The sequence below is a fragment of the Peromyscus leucopus genome, chromosome 13 (assembly GCF_004664715.2).
Source record: "Peromyscus leucopus breed LL Stock chromosome 13, UCI_PerLeu_2.1, whole genome shotgun sequence".
Taxonomy (NCBI): Eukaryota; Metazoa; Chordata; class Mammalia; order Rodentia; family Cricetidae; genus Peromyscus; species Peromyscus leucopus.
The window spans coordinates 6,257,098-6,269,726 of record NC_051074.1 but is presented as its reverse complement, the minus strand read 5'-3'; the positions used below and the strand labels follow the sequence as shown (position 1 = coordinate 6,269,726).

Genomic DNA, 12,629 nt, shown 5'->3' with positions numbered 1-12,629 from the left:
ACACTGCCAAAGAATGGAACTGCATCATCACATGCCACCTGCCTACTCACCTTAAGCACCTCCTCCTCTTTCCCGCCGGGTGCCCAGCCTGCTGTGGGCTTTGTCTGTCAGCTGCCAATCAGAGGCTCCTGCTTAACTGCATTGGACACTTCACATTCCTAAAACGCGCTCTGGCGTTAAATATTTTTATTTCTCAAGTTCAAGTGTTGCTAGCAACACATCAGAAGTGGGTGCAGTTGTCTCTAAGTGGGCAGCAACGATGGCACTACTGCCCCCGTCACCCCACTGGTCAGGTCTGGTCGTCAGTGACATCAACTACACGGTATCTAGAACACCGAGGAGACAGGCCTTTGGGCACACCGGTGGGAAATTATCTCCAGCCTATAACTGAGCGGGGGAGACCCACTCACTGTGGGTGGCACCATTCCCTCACCAGGATCCGGGACCCTACTACATCCCTGGCACGGGAACGGACAGTAGCATGTGTTCATCACTCTTGGCCTTCTGATTATGGGTATGGCGTGACCAGCTGCTTCAACTTCCTGCTGCCTTGATTCCCCAGCCATCATCGACTGAGTCCTCCAACCGTGAGACAGAGTAAACCCCTCTTCTGTATCCGTTCCCCTCACTGGCTGTTCGGAATAAACCCTCCCTCCCTGCCTCTGTCAGAGGGCTTTATCAAGGTACAAGAATGTAACTAAGACATCAGGCTGAAGGGGAGCTGTGGCCACTGCAGGAGCCACTGGAAACCAGGAGCACAGCAAAGAACACCCAAGCTGTAAAGGCCCGCGTGCTTCTCCATGAAAGACAGTGGAAGCATCCTGGGCCTGAGACTACAGCAGCAGAGAGGAGCTAGCAGAACTATGATCCAGAGAGAGAACTCCACTATGCAGAACATCAGAAATAAACTGCGTTCTGCTAAACATCTATAGGATGAATGAGCATTTGATTGAATGAATGGGAAGGTAAAGAGATAACAAAACTGCCCCAAGGCAAGGCAGGCAAGAAGACCAGAAGGCCAGGCCCTCGCCCAGTCACTAGCTCCCCAGAAGTGGGCACCACATACCCCTTGCCACCATGATTTTACAACTGACTCTCCAGTCTCAGTGCATCCAGAGAACCTTCACAGTCCAACAATCACACCTCTTGGGACTCTGACTATTATGAACACAAAAGACTACACAGCCACACTATGGTCACACAGCCCCTAAGGCTTCAAGATGGTCACAAGCCATCATACACCAGCCCAGTGACCTTGGTAAACACTACACGATCCTAATGCCCCAGGGGACTGCCCTAGATGACTCTGTTAGACAGCCGCAATTCTTCAGCTCTATAAGATCCTCTACCACGGAGATGTGACACCCATAAACCACTGAAGTGGTGTAGTTTGGAAACACAAGCAGAAACTGATGGCAGCTATCATCAGAGAAGAAAATGCTCCATGGTTCCTTTGTCTGCATTTCCTCTACCAGCATATTCCTACCCATGATCCAGAAGAAATGTGTTTCCAACATTGTTCCTAAGGCATGCTACCATGACATGCTAACACCCTGAACTGAACCTGACATGCTAACACCCTGAACTGAACCTGACATGCTAACACCCTGAACTGAACCTGACATGCTAACACCCTGAACTGAACCTGACATGCTACCATGACATGCTAACACCCTGAACTGAACCTGACATGCTAACGACCCAAGTCTCTGGTTCTCCAAAGGAGGCTGCAGAGGAGCTGAATCCCTAAAATGAGACTTGAGAATTAACAAGCAGGAGCTGGTCGTGGCTCAGTAGTTAGACTGGCATGCCGGGCAACCAGGGTTTCATTCCTCGCAAGGGAACAACCAGAATTAACAAGCACTACATGTGCCATGGGTGATGATTACTTTTGTCTAGCTGGCAGCCAACCCCAGGCCAAAAAGGGCCGAGGAAATGTCCTCAATGCATGTACCCTCCACCTCAGAGTTTCTCCCCTAAGAGGTCACTGTGGACTTTCAAATCGTAAATGTAACAGATTTGTAAATGTTAAATAAAGTTTATAAATTTGGTTTTTCGAGACAGGGTTTCTATGTGTAGCTTTGTGCCTTTCCTGGGACTCACTTGGTAGTCCAGGCTGTCCTCGAACTCACAGAGATCCGCCTGCCTCTGCCTCCCGAGTGCTGGGATTAAAGGCATGCGCCACCACCGCCCAGCTAAAGTTTATAAATGTATACCATGTATAGGTATCAGTACAATACATAGTATCAAATGAAACCTGAAGAAAGTTTCTCTCTGGCTCTCAGACTAGTGTGGTTTGGGGGCAATGACTTTAAAAGCCTCGCATCCACTCCTCCCTCGCCTCCCTCCCTCCCTCCCTCCATTCCCCAATCTCTCTGCCTGTCCATCTTCCAGTACACTGTGGGTCAAGGAATGTTACTTGACAATTCAGCTGCTCTCAGGTTGTGTTTGGCTTGTAAGAAGGGAAGTGACTCCATGTGGTACAGAGTGACAGCCCTTCTCCAGGGACAGGAACAAAGGGGGAGGGGTGCCGAAGCCGGCTTCTCCCCGCTCACAATCATAAGGTATGCTGGCCAGTCGCTTTAAAAGCAGCAGCTACGTGAAGGCCGTGGGAAAATATAAACAGGTAAGGGAAGGAGACCCTGAGGCTAGCTTAAACAGGAGTGTCATGAGCGAGACGCCCACCCACCAAGTGTGCATCCCGACCATAACCCCGAGCATACCCATGGGTCCTTTGCAAAAAATGTATCACAGGTAAATACAGTGAAGCCTTGATGCTGAGTGCACAGGTTCAAACCTGCTGTCATGCCTGCTTCTGCAGCTTCTTCACAGGAATGGGGGGAAGCCTGAAAGAGCTACTTCAGCTCATGGGACCAACTGAGCTCAGCGTGGCTCTGAGGCCTGGCTGGGCCGCCTGGCTAACCGCATGCTGTTGCAGCTGAGACAGAACCCCATGGCCTGCCTGGCTTGCTCCAGGTGGCGACGGAGATGTAGCCTACAGCAGAAATCTCCCTCCTCTGTTTCTGGTCGTGTTACACATCTCAAAACAGAGAGGAAACATGCGGGAGAAACACGTGAGGGTCAGGCTTGGCCACTGCTCTCACCTGCACTCCAAAAGAACTGGCTGATTAGGTCTTCGAAGGGCCCAGAAAACACTGCCCATGGGGGACCCTGCTGGAGAAAGGGGAGGGCAAAATGGTTCATTGTTGCCAGATCCCCGCCTGATGGTGGGCAGGATAGACACTAAACCTCCAACAAGCCAAGAGAAGCCAGTGAGAAACAGAGCGAGAGGGGAAGGGGCAGGCGTAACAGGCCTCCCCACCGAGACACATTCGAGACAAGCGCGTCCTTTCTGCACACTGGAAGCAAGCCACCCCTGGGAGAGGACCAGGTATAAATATCATCAGAGTCCTAGGTGCCATGTCCAGTCTTCTGACAATGTGCCATGATCAACATTGTCATTTCAGTTTATACTTGAGAATGGCACAATCCAGTCACCAACGGAAAAACAAGAAAAAAAGAATCTCCTGATAACGTCAGGTTGACAATTCTGTGTTGAGTCTCGTTCAGAACCCGCCTTGGCTGTGTGGAGACTGCAGGCCAAACAACGCCCATGAGCCAGCACCCAGGAAAATGCTGGAGGAGCAGCACCTTCGAAACTCCAATCACAAACCCACAGCCCTCCCTGCCACCAATCTCCGGCCTCAGCGTCCCAATGATGGGACCTTCCCACCCATCCTGGAGGCCTAGGACAAGGTGGATGCTGTGCTGTGGACACTGAGTCAAAAGCCTCCGACCCAGGAGTTTAGTGAACCCCTGCTGTGTAGCTGCATCCTGGTTCTGGTTCCGGTTCCGGGAAGAAACCTGCAGGTGCCTGGTCTTCTCTTCCAAATCACAATTCTCGGAGTCTTCCTTGAATGTGGCTTCCACATGATCCCAGAGGCCAGGTCAGGCTCGGCCTTAACTTCTGACTCCTGGCTACCCTGGCAGACCCTTGAAAGTCTGAAGTTCTGGTGTGGGGACTGAAATGACCAAAAGAATGATATGCCCATCCACCCTGGAGCTGTGCGTTGAAATGTGAAGCGTTGGGCAGAAAGACCAAGACCGCAGTACCGTGTGCACTGCGGGCAGCTGTCCTGCTTCAGACGACAGGACTCGGCTTGTGGGACACAATTACTATGCTTTTTCCTTTGAGACAGGGTCCCATGTAGTCCAGGCTGGCCTCAGATGAGGATGACCTTAAACTTTTGATCCTCCTGCCTACACCTCCTCATTGCTAGGATTATTGGGGCGCATTATCACATCCGGTTTATGTGGTACTGGGCATAGGACCCACTGCTTCACGCACACTAGGCAAACACTATCTACTGAGCTGTATCCCCTGAAGTTAGAAAATTTTTTAAGAGCTCATTGGAGCAACAGGGTAAACACACTAGATAAACCCCGTCTCCCATCCCAACAGAAGCAGCATCAGCATCAGTCTGCCCTGGTAGAAGAACTAATGAGTGAAGGCGGGCCCTCACAAGGAAGGCTGCTGTCATTGTTCATGGAGTCAATTCCCGAGTGTCTGACAGTCACAGGCCCGTGTGCAGTGGCAGGCACAGAGGACAAGAGGGAACACAGGGGTCCCTTTGACAACCGTCTCACACAAAAGGACACCCAACCGCATCACTTGAGCCCCACTGTTCCGCACCAGCCATGCACTGGACAAAGAGAGCCTTCCCGCACGCTGACCACACCAGCTGGCATGCCACATCATGCAAAACCTCACGTGGAGAGGGCATCGGATCGAAAGGGATGCATGGCTTCTCCTGGGTGAGGGTGGAGTGAGAACTCGACCCTCTTTTCCCCTGTCACTCCCACGGACAGAATGCGCCTGGTAAAGTTATCTTCACGTGCTAGATAAGGAGAAGCCAAAAGAATCTGGTCCAGCACTGGCCCTGGTGCGCCCTGGTACTGACAGTAAGGATGGAGATGGCTTTCCCATCTTCTGGTCAGAGCAGCTCACTGCACGCTGAACTGTCTGAGAGCATTATACCTGTTAGTGATACCAGGGTGGGAAGCAAGGAGAAGTGGGACAAAAAGCAAAAATAAGCAGGGGGGTCTAGAACCCACTTCTAAATTAAAACCAGCCAAGTGGATAGCATGCGACTCCATTCTTTTAAACTGCAGGGGCACTTTTTAAAGCAATGTCTCAAAGAATGACCAGAAGAACAAGCTAAGCCAGGTCCATCAGGAGGGGTGGAAGCCCAGGGCTGTCACCCAGGACAAGCAGAAACTCAACGCTCATCATCTACCATGGGCAGATGGTCCTTCTCTAAAATAATGAAAAGATAATAATCTCCCCTCTTTTCTGCTAATCTGTTGACCTTAATACCAATTCTGCCCTTAATCATGTGGAGCGGCCGCAGAGCTGTAGTCAACCCCAACAGTGAGGCCACTTCAATAAGAGAACACTTCTCTTTCCTTCATGATCTTACTCACAGTGACATTTTAAATTAATATAGCTGTTCCAACTCACTGCACTGGAAAAAGAAAATTTTACGCCAGGAACATAAACATTTTTTAGAAGACTATACAATTTCCTTTTCTCTGCTTCAAGTTGATGTATTAATCACTAACATGTATTAGATCTGAGGACAGGGTGGGGTGCTAAGCAGTTCCTTAAAGGTATCCTAACCAACCTGCAGGTGGGGAGTTCTTTCTTCATGTAGTAAACTCCTGATGATCCTGCCAGGTCCAGCTCATTTTACCCTCATGAGGACACCGGACAACTTCTTCCCCAAGGACACTGGCTCTACCATTTGTGTCCCCTAGCTCTCTGCTCCATCCTCCCCACAAGCATTTCACAAGAGCCTGTGTGTGTGTGTGTGTGTGTGTGTGTGTGTGTGTGTGTGTGTGTGAACAGTGTCTGTGCTCCATCGTCCACAGAGGAGTAACACCAGCAATGGCCCAGGAGGAACCCACTACCGAGGCTTACATGTGCTTGCATGAGAAAGCCAGTGTATGTGACACTGGGGGACAGTGACAGCTTGCCTGAGTACCCTGCAGACTCACTGTAACTTCTCCCTCTCCCCCAACCTGCTGCTCATCTCTGCTGACTGGGAACTGTGCTTCAGTCAGATCTCAGATTCTGATGCTCGGAAAATGCAGAGCACGCTGCAGATGCCCCATGGACGTGTTAGTGCACCACAAAAACAAGACAAACAAAAATCAAAACCACAGCGCTTCCAAACAGAGTAGCCGTTAATAACTAGACAGCCAAACAGGTTGCTGCTATGGGCACATCTCTGAATACTCTCCTCCAGCAGCAGGATGCTCCAAGCCCAGGTTGTCAGAAGAGAAGAAAAAAAAAAAAGATGTAAGCTGGTGACCTAAACTGAAATGAAGCTCCAACCAGAGACCAGAGACCTAGAGGAACACAACACAAATCCTGGTTGCCCAAAGATTACCAGGCTGACCTTCCAGGCCACTCTTCAGAGCATACCCAGTGCAGCAGCTGAGTCTCCAGGAGAGAGCGATTCCCGCCCATCCTTCCGAACAACAACAAAACCCCCAATCTGCTGCTCATCTCTTCAGACTGGAACTGCGCTTCTGTTAGATCTCAGATTCTGATGCTTGGAAAATGCAGAGGCTGCTGCCATCAAAGACTGAGTAGAAAATCATTCAAAATGTTTCACATGAAAGGCTGTGAATGACACAGTTTCATTATAAGCTATTTGCCCTGTCCTTAAACAATGTACCAAGTTACAGCAGCAATTTTCTTTCATTTAATTGCTATTTCCTTCTTCTGGCCACTAAAGTTTCTTGTCCTTTGCTTGATACTCTAATAGCTTTTCATTCCATCCTAACTAAGAGATACAGAAGCAAGGGAATCAGAAACTAAGGAACATGGCTACTGTTGAAATGTGCTCTCAAAAATCAGTTGTAAATTACTAATTTAAAAAGCTGGTCCTAGCCAGAGCTATCAAGGAATCACTTTATTGCTGTAATCAATCCTCCCACATAGTAAAAGACCCTGCATGTAGCTCTAGCCTGGCGGCTAGGTCCCGGGAGAGGCAAGTTAGTCTAATGGCACCTGTCAGACACAGACAGCAGGCTCCAGAGAGCGACACCCGTCAGTGCTATTAGCCACTTACAATTTTGTCTTTCCTTGTATTGACTTATATTTGTGTCAACAGACTGTCTTAATACACGTGTGTCACATAACACAAAACTGCCCTGGATCTGACACGAGGGCTTTCTGAAAACTGTGCCTAACCCATGTAAACCCGGGGACTCCAAACATCAGGGAGAAGAGCCTGTACAGGCTGAGAAGCCCAGTGAGGCCTCCTGGGAAGGTGGGCTATTTCTATCCTTTCACCCTAAAGCTCTTAAGTTAGAAATCCAGGGAAACCAACTACACATCTGTCCAGAGCCTCTGTGTGTCTTAAAACAAGATTGTAACAGTTTTGCTTGTGCCTGCGCTAACAGAGACATCTCGTCTAAGACCAGCCATGTGTTCTAAGACAGGGAAACTGTTTATCGTAATACCAATCTTAAAGTAACGTTTCCTGCAGCCAAGTCAAAATCAATAGCTATGAGAGAGAAAGCGTATGTGGGTGTCGGCACCTCTAATTCCCTTTATACTCATGAACTCCAAACCATTATGCCTACATTTAAAGGAAGTCATCGAGGTGGCTGGTGACGCTGATGGTGTGTGTTTCAGGTCTGCAGAGGCTTAAGCCTGGGGTGGTAAAAGCAGCTTGGAACTGGCATGGGCCTGGTGTTCCTCACTGTTTAGCCAAGCTCAGGCTTTGCTCTCAAACAGCAGCCAGCTGCATGCAGATGTAGGGAGCCCCTGACCTCACACTTCACATTTCACAACAAGCTCTGTTCTTCCTTCCTAAAAATACAATTTCTAAGTCCTGCCAAGCCACCTGAGCCCCAAAGGAAGCTTAGGCAAGGCAGGATGGGCCTGGCCCTGGCACTATTCACAAAGGGAAACCATGGCATCTGGGGCCCCCCACCATAACTTCAGAGCAGGGATTTTCACATAACACTTAAGTTCTGAACAACAACCTTTAAGAGCTAGTTTATTAGTTATGTGTATTTATGTCTTGTATGAATATGCACATGAGAGCAGGTGCCTGTGGAGGCCGAAGGCATCAGATCCCTCTGGACTGATGCTCCGGGACATTATGAACTGCCTGGTGTAGGTGCTAGGAACTGGGTCCTCTGCAAGAACAGTTACATATTCTTTTTGTTTGTTTTTGTTTTTGTTTTTTGAGACAGGGTTTCTCTGTGTAGCTTTGGTGCCTGTCCTGGATCTCGCTCTGTAAACCAGGCTGGCCTCCAACTGACAGAGATCCGCCTGGCTCTGCCTCCCGAGTGCTGGGATTAAAGGCGTGCGCCGCCGCCACCACCACCCCACCAGTTATAATACTCTTAACCACCTCTCTCTCCACCTCTGCCCCAGCAACTGACATTCTAAGAAACAAATACATAAAAAACAAAACAAAGAGACAAAACCAAAGCGCACAGGATCCTGATACAATGGTAAGACCTGAAAGCTGGGGTTCTGTAACACTGGCTCTAACAGCCAGAGAACTGGCTGCTCCTAAGTCTTGAGGACAGTGACCTGACACCTCTGACATTTTCAGCAACGGCAAAGATTTTATCTGGATGGAAGGTGTAGAGCTTTATTTACACATACATACACACACATGATCCAGAACTTTACGATAATGTGAGGCCCAGAGTTCTGTGTATATGCATATGCTATGACCCAGTACACTTTTTTTAAAAATGCTATTTTCAGTTTGGGTATTGTTTTGGTTTTTTCCCCTTTTCTGAGACAAGATGTGATGTATCCCAGTCCTCAAAGTTGATATATCTCAGAGGCTGATCCTCCTAATTGTACTTCCCAAGTGCTGGGATTAGAAACACATACCATCACACCCAGCTTGTGGGTTTTCTACATGACCCATCAAGTTTGTGGTGATGGTCTGTCCACAGAGACAACCAATAAGATCATTACTACAGTCATTACTATTAAAAACTTGTATCCCTAGGGGGCGAAACTTCCAACACACTTAACACCTTTACTATTGCAAACCCCTTGCAAGTGTTTGTCCCAAAGGACGCATCAAAACCTTAAATGCTTTTAACTTGTACGTAGGTGCAGCTAAAGCAAATTCATGCCAATCATGTCTGTGCTTCTCCCCCATCTCTGTAAGACAGGTACTTATCTGGAAACCAGGCAACTAATTACAGTTTTCTACCAAGTCCACAAAACAGAGATGCAAGCCCGCTTGTCAGAGTCAACAGGGACCTTTCAATTTTCACTTCCTCTGTGCAAATGACACAACAGCCACTTCACGCAAACCAACTCTTTTTTCCTTCATTTATTTATTTTCATGGGTGAGCTTGCCGATTGGCACGGTGGTACACGTGGGAAGGTCAGAGGACAACCTGCGGGAGTTAGTCCTTCTCTCTCGCCGTGTGGGCCGTGGGGATCACACCTGCTCACTAGCTTGGTGGCAGGTGCCTTTACCTGGCTGAGTCAATCTCACTGGCCCCCAAACTAACTCCTGTCGTTTTTAACACTTGAAAAGCATATTGGGAGAGAGGGAGGGAGGGGAAGCGAGAGGGATTAATGGTTGGAGCGGAGCAAGGCATGTTAAAACTAGACGGCTTCAAGGCAACGCAACCAACCAAGTCTGGTGACAGGTAACCTCCCAGCAAAACAAAGAAAACAAGCAGGCAAGCATGACGTGGAAGGGTTGGCTCCAACCCTTCTCTGGCTCCAGAACCACAGGCAGCAGCAATATGAGACTACTTTGTCTTCCACGGGTCCTCTGCCGAAGATGGTTTTAATGTGAGCCTCGACCTAGGGCAGTCAGCTAGCCTGTCAAGTCCAGCTGGGAGAAGCTCTTTCCAGGGCGGCGGGAGCCAGCCGGTATTGTAGAAACCACTGTACTCCACTGCTTCTACCTTCGTGGTCATCAGAAGCCTTTTTTTGTAATCGGAAACAAGATTAAAGAGTTGTCCTAGTAAAATGCCAACCTCCCCCACCACACACACACACACACACACACACACACACACACACACAACAATTACTCATCCGTGTCCAGTCTTTTCCCTCCAGGTGATAAACAGAAACCAGATCCATGTTTTGTGGTTTCAGGAGGTTTCTGACCCCCAAATGCTATCAATCATATGGCTAATTCACCGATTTCAGAATCTAGCCCCAGAAATTTCTCCACAAGACCCCAGTAGGCATGTGAGAGACAAGAGACACCTTTAGTTTCAGGATGGGCTGCAGGACTGGCCCTTATTCCCTAATATCCATTACCCGGCTTGCTTTCCCCAGTGACATGTGGAGGCCGAGGGGCCTGGATGCCCGTCATCCGCTCTCACTGGCTAGGAGCTGACAACCAAAAGCTCCATCGGTAGAACCACCCAAATCAGCCATCACCGTCCTCGGATAGTGGAACCAACAGCAGCCTGCTGCGCTGAAGGAGGGGATCAAGGGTAGACTCGAGAGGAATGTGGGCTCCTCTTGGCTGGCCAGGAGCTGCACCTGCTATGCCCACCCCAACCCCCAAGCCCGGTCTGAGCAAAGGCGCGTTCCAGCTCCATCCATCCTAGCAAGAGGAGCAGCAGCAATTAATTGGCCAGCCAGGTGATCTTACCCTAGTCAAGATCACTAAGACCAGGTGATAGACCCAGAACTGCTAAAGCACATAAAGCCTGGGGTGATGGCATTCAGGACCACCCAGGCTGCCACCCAAGCTGGACATCGGGGAAGGCAGGTGTCCCCGCTGCTCCCGGGCCCTAGTGTGCTCACACTTGCAGGCTGCCAGAGCGCAGGCCCAGCCCCCACAGCTCTCTTGCTTGTCCAAGAGCCTACCCCCACCTCCCTGCCACCCCCGGGCTGCCCACCTCTGCGCGGGGACCCCTCGATGCTCTCTGCGCTGGACGAATGTGTGTCGGCCGGGGCCCTCCGCAGGCTGAAGTAACCGCGGGAGCGCAGGGCACCGCTGCGGGGTGAGGGCCCGCCGTCCCTGCGCGCGAAGATGCCGCTGAAGAAGCGCAGCAGCCGGTGCTCCGAGGCTGCCCCAGGGCCAGCGGCCGCGGCCCGCGCACGCTCTAGCCGCTGCAGGTCGCTGTTGTCCAGCGTGCGGTTCTTGCTCTTGCTGCGCTCCCAGCGCTCCAGGTCCGAGAGCGCATCGTTCTTGCTGAGCACCTCGCCTACATCCAAGGTGTTGCGCTTCTCCGTCGCGGGCTGCGCTCCGGCCACCGGCTCCGGGACGACCTCAGCCTCGACCTCGTCATCAGGCGCCCATGCCAGGCTCCCGGAGCTGCTGTGGCGCCTCCCGCCGCTCAGCGCAGGGCTCCGCGGCGCCTCGGGCTCGCTCCAGTGCCTGAAGCTGAGGCTCCGCCGCAGGGGCGCGGCCCGAGCCTCCTCCCCATCGGGGCTGCTGGGTCCCTCGGCCGAGGGGCTTCCCATCAGGTCCGCGGGCTCCGCGCCGCGTGTGCATGGCCGCAGCCGCCCGAGCTCCAGCTGTCCGGTGCTGCGTGTGCGGAAAGCGCGGAAGTCCCAGGCGCGCGGCCCGGCCTCAGGATCCTCAGCCGCCGCCTCCTCGGCCTCCTCTTCCAGCCGCCCGGGCGCGTCCGGAGAACGTGCGGGCCGGGGCCGCCGAGCGGGGCGCGGAACAGGAGCGGCCAGCTGCTCCTTCCTGACCATGGTCACCGAGATGCGGTAGACGGTCTTCCTGGGGGGCGTCCCGCGCGGCATCGCGTCCGCGGGCGGCGACGCGGGCTCGCCGCTGCCGTCCAGCAGGTACATGTCCCCAGGGGCCGCGGCCGCCGCGCCGCTCTCCCAGGCCCGACTGCATCCAGCGCCGCCGGCCGTCGGGACGCGCGCCGCGGGCGCAGAGCCGGCCAGGTGCAGAGCCCGGGCCGGCAGGGAGCGGCGCCCACGCCCCCCGCGCGCAGCGAGGCCCGCGCTTAGGCTGCGGGAACAGCGCCCCTGGAGTCCGCCCGCCCGCGCGCCACGCGGCCCGAGTGCCGGGGTCCGCGCCCGGGGAGCCGAGCCATGGGGGGCCGGGCGGGCGCTCAGGCGCGGAACCCGCCTCGCCGGCAGGTGCGGCCTGGGCGCGCAGGGCCCACTGCGGGCGGCGGTGCCCGCGGCTTCATTGTCTAGGGCGCGGGGCCCAAGCGCATCCCACGGCCTTTTCCTGCACAGCTCGGCGGTCCCGCAGCCTCCGCCTCTCCCGGGGATCGGGACGCGCGGGTTGCTGCGCCGGCCGCGGTCGGTCGAGGGGCGGGCGGGCGGGCGGCGGTTTAAAATGGAAATGCGCGCCGGGGCGGGGCGGGCGGGCGGGCGGAGGCCGACGTGCGGAGACTGCGGGCCGCGCGCCCAGCGGGGCCAGCGGGTCCCGGGAGCGCGGAGGCGGCGGCGAGCGCGGCGAAGGGAAGGCCCAAGCGCTGGGCTGGATCCCTGCCGCGCGGAGTGGATCAACCCTGCGCAGTAAACCTATATCATGCTCCAGGACCTGCTGCAGGGTCATCTGGGGCCTCCGCTATCCGTGCAGCTTAGAAGATGAAACTCAAAGGACTTACTGGAAAATACTCCCGAG

The 12,629-nt window shown here is 52.9% G+C and overlaps 1 protein-coding gene across 8 annotated transcripts in view; it reads right to left on the bottom strand.

Moving 5' to 3' along the window:
• The window catches only part of Agap1 (ArfGAP with GTPase domain, ankyrin repeat and PH domain 1), a 461,561-nt gene that overhangs the window by 318,112 nt on the left and 130,820 nt on the right, over positions 1-12,629 (bottom strand). For 4 of the 8 annotated variants that reach the window (XM_028880385.2, XM_028880387.2, XM_028880388.2 and 1 more), the window contains exon 1: positions 10,930-12,313. The exons of the other annotated variants lie outside the window; for them this stretch is intronic. In XM_028880385.2, the coding sequence (XP_028736218.1) occupies positions 10,930-11,836 (907 nt within the window). In that variant the 5' untranslated portion in view covers positions 11,837-12,313. Of the gene's footprint in view, positions 1-10,929; positions 12,314-12,629 lie in introns of those variants that run through there. 8 annotated transcript variants of the gene reach the window in all.